General features: G+C 39.4%; 1 protein-coding gene across 1 annotated transcript in view; it reads left to right on the forward strand.

Annotated features, from left to right (window-relative positions):
* LOC145586337 (uncharacterized) overlaps window positions 1-11351 on the forward strand; it is a 33851-nt gene extending 22500 nt beyond the window's left edge. Inside the window, exons 13-16 of the mRNA XM_081643127.1 lie at window positions 941-1053; window positions 7304-7374; window positions 8418-8565; window positions 10371-11351. Coding sequence (XP_081499253.1) covers window positions 941-1053; window positions 7304-7374; window positions 8418-8565; window positions 10371-10748 — 710 coding nt within the window. The 3' untranslated portion in view covers window positions 10749-11351. The remainder of the gene's footprint in view (window positions 1-940; window positions 1054-7303; window positions 7375-8417; window positions 8566-10370) is intronic.
* The last annotated feature ends 1720 nt before the right edge of the window (window positions 11352-13071 follow it).

Here is a 13071-nt window from a genome sequence, read left to right on the forward strand (position 1 = left end):
ACTACTTATGGACATAATTGAAAGAGGGTTATTGTTTTCCAATCATTAATTTCTTTATTAGAAAATAAATAATTAAACTTTCAGGGATAATACTTCCTCCGTTCTTTTATTATTGCACCACTTGCCTTTTTAGGAAGTTTCACAAATATTGCACCATTTCCTCTTTAGGAAAAAAAATTATTTGTGTTCACACTATAAATACCCAACATACCCTTGCTTTTTCACACTTACTTTTTAATTTATCAATATGTCACATGGGCAATTTTGTATTTTTACTTTTCTCTCTCTTACTTTTTTCCACTACCAAAATATTTATACCCAACCCCTATGGTGCAATAATAAAAAAACGGAGGAAGTAGTAAAGAACATGAATCCTAGCTTAGAAAAGGATGGAACTTTTCAAGAGACGAGAGAGAAGATAGAAGTTGGTGAACCAGCTTGTTTACTGGTTGTGGTGGCAGAGTGAGGGTGTGCAAAGAAAGTGAGGTGGCTTAGTGGTTGAGGTGTTGGACTTGAGATCGTGATGGAGTTGTGGTGCTAGGGTCTATTTCCCATGGTGGGAGGGTTTCCATTTCAGGATTAGAGGGTGGTTTTTTTGGTTTGTTGTTGTTTTGAATGACTATGTTTTAATTTAAGGTTAGTGGGGCAGTTATAGAAACTTTGCTATGAATTCAAAAGATACAATAGTGCATGTAGAAAGCAAATATCATTTTTATATACATGCCTTTTGTATCTAATGTAAAATACTGACTGCAAATTGGATCAGTCTGTCCAGTCGTAGCATAAGCAATTTGATGTTTTTAACAAGATGAAATTCAGGGGATGGTGCAAAAAAAAAGGTAGTAAACGTATTGGGTGTTAGTTTTAGTCTTACATGCTTTTAACTGTAGTATATACCTTATTTAATTTCAATATTAAGATTGTATCTGTTGTATCTTAGGTTTAGCTATTGCTGCAAATGATAAATTCAAGACTTTTGAAGCAGCTTACCCGTATGTTGTGCGCAAATTGCTAACTGATAATTCTGATGCTTCGAGGAGAATTCTGCATTCAGTAAGTGTATATTTATCTAATATGCTATTGATTGGATTCATCCTACAGTAACTACATCTTGAACTTTCACTTTGCAAGGTGATAGTGGCACTTTGATAAGACATATCTTATATGGATTTAGCTGCTAGGATTTAGTACAGAGTAATCTAAGCTAAGAAAACAGAGTAACAATGGCAGCCAAGGGATAGTTTTATTGCAAATCAGAGTAACTTACAATACAAGCCTTCTTTCGAGAGGAAGGTTCTCTCCACAACAAACTTCTTATCAAATTTTTGCATGCATTCCCCTTGACCCCAATCCCCTATTAATACCCAAAACTGAAGCAAATAACCGACTCTAGAAGCTGCTAGCAAAAGGAATCAAATAACAAACTCCATAACTGATTTATTTCTAGATTACTATTTTACCCTCTCCCCTCCAAAACTGATTTTCTAACCAAAATTCCCTTATCAACCATTGCTAACATTCTTGGGCCTCCTTGCATAAGTAAAGTGGATACTAAGCCTGGTCTGATTCCTTGCAATACCTCCCACCCAAAGTTTCACCTTGTCCTCAAGGTGGAAACCAGGAAACCTGAGGTTGACTTCATCAAAGTGCTCCCATGTAGTTTCAAACTCCTGCAATCCCTTCCAATGAATCAACACCTCCATAGCCGACTGTGAATTACGCACCCCAAGGACAGCTTCAGGTTCCACTTCCAGCACCAAATCAGCTATGAATTGAGCAGGCAGGTTGGTTGGACGATGATCAGCACCAATAGCCTTCTTTAGCCGAGAGATATGAAATACAGGATGGATTTTGGCTCCCGGAAGTAACTGCAACTTATAGGCCACCTTGCCAATTTTCTGAACAATCAAATAAGGCCCATAGAAACGAGGAGAGAGCTTGTTGTTAGACCTTGTGCCAGAGACTTCTGCCGATAGGGTTGCAGCTTCAGGTACACCAAGTCCCCCACCTTAAAATCTCCTTCACGCCTTCCCTTGTTTTCATAGTATTGCATGTATACCCGAGCTTGCACTAGATGATATTTCAGGTCATCCAAAATTGCGTCCCTCTCCTGCAGCTGCTCGTGTACTGAAGACACGACTGTGCTACCAGAGAGCAAATGTGGAGGGTCCCTGTCATACAAAGCCTTGAACGGGGTGTAATTTGTGGTAGTATGAAAAGAGGTGTTGTACCAATATTCTGCCAAGGTAACCAACGAGCCCAAGAGTGAGGTTTCCCATTCACAAAACACCTTAAATAAGATTCCACCCCTTTATTAACCACCTAAGCTGTACTTCTCATAAGCTGAGTGCCCTGTAACCTGAACAATTCAGTCCAAAAAATACTCAAAAACACCTTGTCACGATCGGACACAATAGATCCTAGTATACCATGTAATTTGACCACCTCAGTCATGAAGCGTTGTGCCACACTTTGAGCTGTATAAGGGTGTTTGAGGGGAATAAAATGCCCATACTTGGTCAATCTATCCACTACTACGAGTATGGTATCCCAACCCAAGGATGTTGGCAACCCTTCAACGAAGTCTATTGATATGTCTTCCCAAACCCTATCTGGAATTGGCAAAGGTTGAAGAAGACCCAATGGTGATACTGTCGAGGCTTTGTTCTGCTGACACACGTGGCACTGCTGTACATACTTAGTCACATCAGCCCTTATACCAAACCAGAACCATTCCCCGGCTAAACGTTGGTACGTCTTCAGATCACCAGCATGCCCTCCCACCAAGGAGTCATGATACTCCTTTAACAGCTTGGTCAACTTACTGTGCTTAGGAATAACAACCCTTCCTTTATACTTCAGTGGAGAGTCACCATTCTGTATTTGCAAAATTAATCGCTGCAACACCGCATCCTTTTGTATGAAGGATTGCACATAATCCCATCGAAGGCCACATGAAGTCACAATAGAAGAACACTCCACCTCAGGTCTATAGGTCTATGTTGTCTGGATAAGGCGTCAGCCATCTTATTTGCAGGTCCTGGTTTGTAATGTATAACAAACGAGTACCCTAATAATTTGCTAACCCACTTTTGGTAGGCCTGACCCACCTCTCTTTGCTCCAAGAGAAACTTAAGACTTTTTTGGTCAGTGCGCACAATGAAGTGCATGCCTAGTAAATAATGCCTCCATTTCTCCACGGCAAACACAATAGCCATTAGTTCTTTCTCATAAATGGGTTTGTCACGATTACGCAACCCAAGTATCTTGCTAAAGTAAGCTATTGGATATTCAGATTGCAGCAAGACTGCACCTACTCCATACCCACAAGCGTTTGTTTCTACCATAAAAGGCAAAGAGAAATTAGGAGCAGCTAGGATTGGTGCACTAACCATGGCAGCATTGAGTCTAGTGAAAGTTGTTGTAGCATCCTCAGTCCAACCGAAATTGTCCGTTCGTAGCTGAGAGTCAAGAGCCGGGCAATCACCGCGTAGCCTTGGATAAACTTGCGGTAATATCCTGTAAGGCCTAAGAACCCGCGCAACTCCTTCAAGTTGGTGGGAGGAGGCCAATCCACCATTGCTTGAATTTTGGAAGAATCAACTTCCACCCCGTGACCTAAATAAGCAACCCTCGACTTCCCTATTTCACACTTTTTGAAATTGGCATACAGTTGGTGAGTTGCCAGAGTGTGTAACACCTATTTCAAGTGTCCTCGGTGAGTATCCACACAGGGACTATACACCAAAATATCATCGAAGAAGACCAGGACAAATTTACGCAAGAATGGCTTAAACACTTCATTCATAAGAGACTGAAATGTGGGAGGGGCATTGGTGAGCCCAAAGGGCATTACGAGGAACTCGTAATGGCCCTTGTGGGTCCTAAATGCAGTCTTATGCACATCCTCAGTTCGCACCCGAATCTGATGGTAGCCTGATTTTAAATCAAGTTTCGTAAAAACTGCGGCACCACTCAATTCATCCAGTAACTCGTCAATGATGGGAATAGGGAATTTGTTAGGAACCGTCTCTTTGTTTAGGGTCTCGTAATCGACACAAAACTGCCATGAACCATCTTTCTTCTTCACCAATAACACGGGACTCGAGTAAGCACTAGTAGAGGATTGAATTATCCCTGCACTAAGCATGTCAGCCAGTAACTTCTCAATCTCATCTTTGTGTGACTGAGGATATCTATACGGCCTGACACTGATAAGATTAGTGCCACTGCGTAGCACAATTGCATGCTCAATGTGCCTCTCTAGGGGTAGACCATCAGGCATGTGAAACACCTACTCGAACTCATGTACTATGGCCTAAAATTCTGCTGGGATTTCTGGTAAATACCTCCTCAGATTTCTCCAACGGATTAAAATTCAAGTAGAAATCCATGCCCCTCCTTTTGTAAGTTTCGAATCATGGCTTTTAGGGAAATTCCTGTACGACCCAAATGAGGATCACCTTTCAACGTGACTATTTCCCCACCCAATTGGAACTTCAAAGTTTGTGTTTTCCAATTGGTGGTGATAGTGCCTAACTTCTCCGGCCATTAAATCCCAAGTATCATGTCTGAACTTTCCAAAGGGAGAATAAGAAAATCCTCCATTATTGTCTTCCTTGAAGGTCCAGCTAAACCCCTTTACAAACGTCCTCCCCAACTTCTATGCCCAGAGTTACTCCGAAACTCTTCGATTCTGTTGGCGGTAACCCCAACTTCTAAGCTGCCACGGTGGAGATAAAATTATGCGTTGCGCCGGGGTCGACCACGGAGCTGCCATTCACCACCCAAAGCAGCCGCATAGTTTTAGGACTATTCAGCCCCATAACCGAGCTCAAAGAAACTTCCGGCGTGGTGGTCAGATCTAACTGAGGGGGTGATTTCCGGCCGTGTTTCCACCATAGAGAACTTGCCGGAATCATCCCACTCCTCTTCTTCCACCGTGAGCAAAACGCTCAACCCCCGCCGCTTTCAACCGGTGGTTGAGGGTCCATTTTTCGTCACAGCGAAAACATAGCCCCTGTTCCCGCTTCTGCTGAAGTTCTTTTTCCGACAACCGCCTTCTTTCTCCGGTAGGTTTGTGGGTGTTGTACGTGTTTCGGTTTGTGTTTGGCTGGTAGGTGTTGGTGGAGGTGAGGTTCGGGTTCGTGTTTAGGTTAGCTATGGTTTGGTTTGTGTTTGGGTTGGGTCGCAAGGCTGGGTAAGGGGTACGCCAATTGGGCAGGCTCCTAACTGGTTTGGGCCGTGGGCTTAACTTTTGCTTTTCTTCAATCCTCATAGCCAGATCCATGTCCAGCGTAACCGGGTCGAGGATCCGGACTTCAACCCGGATATCCTCCTTCAACCCATTAATAAATTGCCCCTTAGCAATCTCCTCAGGAACACCATCAATTGGAGCTAAAAGCTCGATGAAACGGCAACGGTAATCAGCCACCGTGCCGGTGTGCTGGTGCGCGAGCCACTGCTCGTGGAGCGTGCCGGTGGCGGTGGATCTGAAATGACGGAGTAACAACTTCTTCAACGCCTCCCATGACCACAAGGGATGTCGACGGTGTTCACATTGATACCAGAGCAACGCGTCGCCGTCCAGCGCAACTATGGCGGCCTCCAGCTGATCCTCCTTGGTAAGCCGATAAAAATGGAATAAACGCTCCGCGCAAAGGATCCAACCATCTGGGTTAGAACCATCAAAGAGAGGCAAATTGAGTTTGCGCAACTTCCAGTTCGATTGTCCTTGAAAACCCCCGTCACCAAAATCCAGATGAGGTTGCGACGCGAACAGATTGTCCCACTGGAGTTGTGGTCCATTCACCATGGCTGAGTGTAGCTCCGATCGAAGCTTATCGTTCTGTTCACTGAGATCAATTTTGAGAGCTGCAATGGCAGTAGAGATCTCACGAAAAACCCGATTTGGCATACCAGCTACCTCCTGCTCCAACAACTCCAAACGCTGACCATGATTTAGGCGGGCCATCTTCATCTCCGGCTAAGTTTGGGATTGCTCTGATACCAAATTTTCTAGGATTTAGTACAGAACAGAGTAATCTAAGCTAAGAAAACAGAGTAACAATGCAAGCCAAGGGATAGTTGTATTGCAAATCAGAGTAACTTACAATACAAGCCTTCTTTCGAGAGGAAGGTTCTCTCCACAACAAACTTCTTATCAAATTTTTGAATGCATTTCCCTTGACCCTAATCCCCTATTAATACCCAAAACTGAAGCAAATAACCGACTCTAGAAGCTGCTAGCAAAAGGAATCAAATAACAAACTCCATAACTGATTTATTTCTAGATTACTATTTTACCCTCTCCCTCCAAAACTGATTTTCAGACCAAAATTCCCTTCTCAACCATTGCTCACATTCTTGGGCCTCCTTGCATAAGTAAAGCGGATACTAGGCCTGGTCTGATTCCTTGCATTAGCTTGGAGATAATCTTTATCACAAACACTCCCTTAATTCATACTTACATTACTAGCTTAGTTTGCACTTAAAGTTTGATGAAAACTGAGAACTTGTTACTTGAAACTTGTGTGTGTTTACTCCTAAAATGGGGTTTGTTTTCCTTGGATACTTTTGTCCTTCCTCAGTCGGAAATTCGGTTTTATTTTGTTTGTCTTCTTGAATGAAAGGGCTTTGTGATCAATATGCCCTACTTATGTCAAAGTGTACTTTCCAACTGTGCCTTGTCTTGAATCACATTATAGACTTTAGACCCTAATCTTGATCACATAATCTTCCGTATACCAACGCTACAAAGCCAGGGAGGGAGAGACAATGTGACTGAATCAGTTTTCAGGTAGTAAATGGAAATCCATGAGATGTTGACCCTTTAAGTACATGTTACAAGTAACTTTGAATTTAGGATTGTTGCATAATGTAAATGCACGGTTAAAGCCAGATGTGCAAAAGGGCAAAAGGAATCAATAAGAGAAAAACTTAAACTGGTCTTGGCATAGTTTATTTTTCTTTTGGCAAAAGCTATATATAAAGTTGTACAATGTGTAAATGTCCATCTTAAAATTATTGCATGTCGTTTGCATGTTTGTTCCACATTCATTTTGCAATATGAACCATCTGACCACATCATTACTATGACATATGCAGCTTCAAAAGTTGACCTATAAGTTACCATGATTAGCTTATTTGCTGTTTCACTACGACATATAGCCCTCATCTAGTTTATAGCCCTCATCTAGCTTATGTTTTCAGACAAAATATAGGTCTCCTAATATTAGCCTTGTGCTGGCCTACTCTTGCATTAAGATGATGCAATAATTTCCAATGTGTTCATTTTCTGCAGGTAATTTTAAATAAAAGGCGTGAATTCCAATGGAAGAGACTTGTTCTTTTCTTGAGAGTAGGTGCAACCAGGTACAACATTTTGCTTTACAATGATAAGTGTATTTGACTAAAACTTTCTGTGTTTTCTATGTTTGTGATAAGGAGATGAAAGTAATGCAAATTATTTTGTATAACCTCAAATGTTAGCATTATTAGAAAAAGTATACTTGAAAAATCAAGATTTTGATGAGTAGTGAAGTTTTTGTATAACTGTGATATGTTGTATATCTACACGTCCAACTAATCCAAACATTTCCTTTGGAATGAGATGAAGAAGTGTTATTCAATCTTGTGGCGTCTTAAGTTGGTTACCAGCGTTGCTTAAATCTAGTAGAAACTTTCGTATTAAATTAACATACCTAGTACGTTCTTACACATTGTTTTCTTTAAAGAATTCCTTCTCATGCATCTACTTCAGCTTTGAAATATGAATTACCAGAAAATCTTTTATCATGGTTTCTGCGTTTTGTATTGTGTGAAAACACTTTATGGTGTGGCCATATAGTAAATTAATATGTTTAAGCAATCTACGGTTTACCTATCAGTTGATCATGCCACACGTTAAATTAGTGCAAACCAACCACTGTAAGAGGTATTCTTTTAACGAAAGAAAAAGGACATCTCTTTTGATTTTCCCAATTACAGGCAGCAATACTTGAGTGGATATTCTCTCAAGTTGCTTCTCTTATATATACATTTTTTGTCTCAAGTTGCTTCTCATGTTTATACACTTGATAGCTTCACTTTATAATTTTTTTGGTGCACATGTTCTTGTTTTATTTCAGTTGATGTTTCTCATTTCCTCACAGCCATGTTTTAAGTTTAGGTATCTGGCTCAAACTTCTAAAGTAAAATTATTACTTAACAAATATGGAGCACTATGTATCGAAGAGTTAATTGTTGTTACTTGTATATTATTTCATTTTTTTTATACTATTGATATTTTTTAATTTTAATAATTGGGGTCTCTTTAATTACTGATAAATCTTATGGAATTCTTCTAAAATTTCCGAGAGATATACATCTGGCCTTGTTGGAGGTACTTAATGTTCTGTGGGGGCATCAACTGGCAGGAAACTCTTGCCCTTTCTGGAGTCTGCTAATGATGGGTTATCAGGATCCTCAAGTAGCAATGATAATATCTTTAACGTCGCAACTTTTGTCTTAAAGCTGCTACCGTCAAAAGATGGTACTGTGCTTAGAAGGCTGTTGATGACTGCAGTAAGTTACTCCAGCTTGATTGCATATAATAACTTTTATAGGTTTACTTTTTACTTTCATCCTAATGCACGGTTGCATATAATTACGTTTTTATTACCACTTTTTCCTTTCATTCTAATGCAAATGAGAAAAGTTAACTGTCAATGTAAGCTATGATTGAGTAGTGTAAGATTTTTTTGAAAGGTAAAACAGTTTCAAAATAACCTTTTAAATTGGTTTTATCGAATAGTACACAGGTGACACTTTTTCCCTTTTGTAAAATGATAAAGATCCCCCCACCCCCCCAAACCAAAAAAAATGATGGGGCAGGAAGATGGAAGAGACCTGGAAGAACAATTTATACTAGAGTCGTTGTCTAGGTCTAATTTTGGGATGCTATAGTGGAAATTTAGAGAAGTAATCCTTTGTAGGTCATATGACTGCAAAATTGTCATTCAAGGAGCATTATACTTGAAAAAGCGGGTGCTTTATCAATGTAGCAATGAAAAGCTATGAGAGTTGTGCGATTGATTTTGTGTAGTTGAAAATAGATGAGCAACGCCCGTTTTCAGGCTTTGAAGTTGCCTTCTCACAAATAGTTTGTTGAAAATATGTCAAAACCAGCTTTTATATTTATTTTATTCTATTTATTTATTTGTAAATAAGCCATCTTAATCATAATTTTTTTTTTTTTTTTTTTTTTTTTTTGTCAACGACCACCTTTAGCTGGATTTCAAACTTTGACTCTCTATTTCTGACATTAACTCCCGCTGAAATTCTCATTTTATTTCTTGTCCTTGGCTGCACCACCACCTCCTTTTCCCTCTTCACCACCACTTTTTACCTGTCCCCCACCGACATCGCAACCTTCCTTCTCCCCAACCCCCCTCCCTTTTTCTTTCATTTAAACTTTATCCTCTCCAATTATAATTGTTTGGTATGTTTTCTTGGTAATTGAGGTTTTAGGGGAAGTCTCCCCACCTCTCTCTCTCTCTTAATTGAGTTGTTTGGTGGGTTTTCTTGATAATTGAGGTTGATTTAGGGTATTTGATACATTTTTAAGTAGTGTAAGTTGTTTTGGGGTGGGTGGAGTTGATTTCGAATTAAATAAGGTGGTTTTTGGTAAGGTTAGGGTTTTTATTGGGGGTAGATGTATATATGGAGGTAGTTGAGTGGTTTAAAGGGGGTCATGGTGGGTTTTTTACGGCAGGTGATTGGTTTCAGAGGTCTTTGGTTGGATTTAGGATAGTTCAATGGGGAGGCATTGGTGGGTCAGTTTGTGGTCTAGTGGAAATGTGCATGTCACGTGGGTGGTCAACACTAGAAAAGGAAATTCAACACTTGAATCAGGCATAAGGTGCTAAAAAAAAAGTTGGAATCTTACAAATAATATACTAATATACTCCCTCTTTTTTATTACTTACTCTAATTGCACTTTTCACACTATTCATTTTGACTAATGTTACTGATTAAAGATTTACATCGGCATACGTGTATTGGAGAAATGGAGTAAGTAATAAAATACGGAGGAAGTATATAATTAAGGAAAAAACCCCAATTTTGAAGGTGGTTTTTTTACAAATTTTCTGTATTTCGTAGCTGTATGACCATTTCTTGAAAAGTTAACTATCTCCTCATCCACTTGCTTTCCCCCTCCCCCCCCCCCCCCCCCCCCCCCAACACCCAAAAAAAAAAAAAAAAAAAAACCCAATAAAGAGGGAGAGTGGATGCTCAATTGTTTTGCTTAATATCTATATCAGTAGAGTAGAATACAATTGCATTTTTTTTTTTTTTAAATTCATTTTCTTATATATTCTTCTGAACAGGACGGTGCGTCATTGCTTGAGGCATTTCTTTCACCAGAAGCTGCTGCTGTCCGACAACAATTCTGTAGGGCAATTGCAGATGTACTGTACCAGTGGATGGCGGGAAATATTGTAAAGGATCCTTATCTAACCACATCTAACTCATTTGCAGCCAACTGCAAGTTACTCATAGCAGACCGTCGCCTCAAAGTGGTGTTTAACAAAGTACTTAATGATGCAAAGCGGGATTGGTTGTTAATGCTTCGCTTTTACGGGACATCCTTCGTCATATTTGTTATTGCTTCAGCTATGGCTTGCCATCGGTTAATGATTTCTCTCTCAAAAAGTCACGCAAGTCGATTATCATTTTCTCCTATCCAAGCCGTTGTCAGCACTTAAAAAACATTTGCACACTGTAAGCACTATCGACTGTTATGAACTGGTTATTGAGGCCAATATGAATGTCTCGATGAAGTCGACAAGTTTGGCCTTCCGAAAAGGGGACTGTAGTGATTAATTTTACCTTAAGATCATAGAATACTGTAAGTTCCTCAAAGCCAGGGTACAAGCATGCAGCTATCGAGCTTCATTTCATGTTCACCGTACTAATCTACCTTTTGCTGAATGCTCTAGGGACTTGCATAACACCTCATTAGCAAGAAAGATACTAATGTATCTCTATAAGACTATTTGATTAAAATTTCTTACTTTCTAGTTTGGGAGATCAAAATCTTATAAATATCACAAAGTCTTGTATATGGCTGGCCACACGGTGTGGCCATACAATATATGGGTTACTTCATTAGTGTAATAGGGGTTACTTGGTCGGTGTTAAAGGGGTTAATTCGTCAGTGTTATAGGAGTTACTTGATAAGTGTTACAGAGGTTACTTAGTCAGTGTAATAGGGGTTACTTTAATATTTTATAAGTGGTCATAAGGTATGGCCAGCCACACAAAACAGGCCGTATAAATATATGCTACGTATAACTGCTTTTCCTAGATATCTGAGTTTCAGTGATCTGATTGATCTTTCTTCCTTTGGGACTGATCTGGAGATTGAGCCTGTCAAAATTTTCAATTTCTGCGAGTCATGTTAGCCTTTAACTAGTGCAGTAAGTGAATAGTTTAGTGGAGCTACACTCTCATTCCGTGGTCTCGATCCGGGATCGAGCACATCCCCGGGTACTCCCACTCACAGTTTCCTCCCGTGATAGGATAGGCTGTGTGGGCCCCGCTTACCTCTTAAAAAAATTGTTAGTCTTTAACTACAGAAATTTAACTTAATACTTTGGTGCACTTTACCTATCTAAGACTTCTATTTAAAGGGTTTTGAAAAATAGCAGCTTTAGAGTCCTAATAATCTTCAACTAATGTACTGTATATACACCCAAAACTCTCAAGGAAACAAGAACCATATAACAGGAATAATCTGTAAAACAATTATTTATAATCAAGGACCTCTTTGATCCTCACTCTTTGAAGAAGAGTGGCTGTGATTAGGTAAGGTTATTATGATATCATAGGTATTTGTCCAAGTTCATAACTTGACTACTTCATTAAAATTTCCAAACTTTGGTTCAGCCTAATAAAGTTGAGTTCCTATGTGACTCCACTTGTGTCAGAGTGTCAAAGATCCAACATCAACACTTGAGGTGACATGAATGTCTAGTAACAAAGGTCAAACCCGAGGTACCTTATAATCAGGCCAACTACCGTAATAAGTTGGCCAAATTAGTGTCATATACTTCTGTTCCTGCTTTCTTCAATTTAAATCATCAGGACAACTAATTGAATCGTATAATTTCCCAAGCCATTTCTACAACTAGGATTTAAGTGTGGCTTAAACAGATGCATATCTATGTGTCGCTTAAGGATTTTGGCCCTGCTCTCGTCAGCTTATTTGAATAAGTTTCATTAAAAATAAGTTCAGTTCTGTATCAATAAGTTCAGTTCAGTAGAAATAAGTTCAGTTCAGTAGAAATAAGTTCAATTCATTAAAAATAAGTTTACTTTATCAAAATTCAGTTGACGAGAACATGGCCTTTGGATCATGCAACCTTTCTAACTATAAACCTTGATTAGGATATGTGAAGAGAGATGTTACGTATAGATGATAAGCAACCATCACTGCTTTAGCACTAGCACGTGTCCTTTATTTTAGAGCACCCATTGATGATGCGGTGGAAAAGGATGGTGCATTAAAAATGTTTTTGCTCGACTATGATGAGTGGCACAAAGTGAAAGTGATTAATGACTTCTTGAAGGTGTTATATACTATCACAACTGAATTCTCCACTTCTTTAACTCCACCTTCAAATGTGTATTTCAAGGGGGATTGGGATATTCAATGCATATTACTTGAAACTGTAAGTGGTCCACAGACTCCGCACTCATTCTTAGTTGACATATTCAAAAAATGCGAAAGAATGACAAGTGTTGGTCGGATTACAACATATTATTGTCTTGTGTTTAATTTGTGTATTGGATCCTTGGTTTAAACTTGGATTGGTTGAGTACAATATTGTTACAGTATTGTTTATGGAGATGCACATGCTAAAGAGAAAGTGTCACAAATAAAATCTATTTTGTGTGATTATCTATTTTGTGTGATTTGCTTAAGGATTATAGAGACGTTGATAAAGTGGCGAGGTTGGGGAAAAAACAATATGTCATGTTTCTCTTGCTAGTGGTAATGATCGAATGCCTAACTTTAGCTCTTTG

Source organism: Chenopodium album, chromosome 16, assembly GCF_948465745.1.
Source record: "Chenopodium album chromosome 16, dcCheAlbu1.1, whole genome shotgun sequence".
NCBI lineage: Eukaryota > Viridiplantae > Streptophyta > Magnoliopsida > Caryophyllales > Amaranthaceae > Chenopodium > Chenopodium album.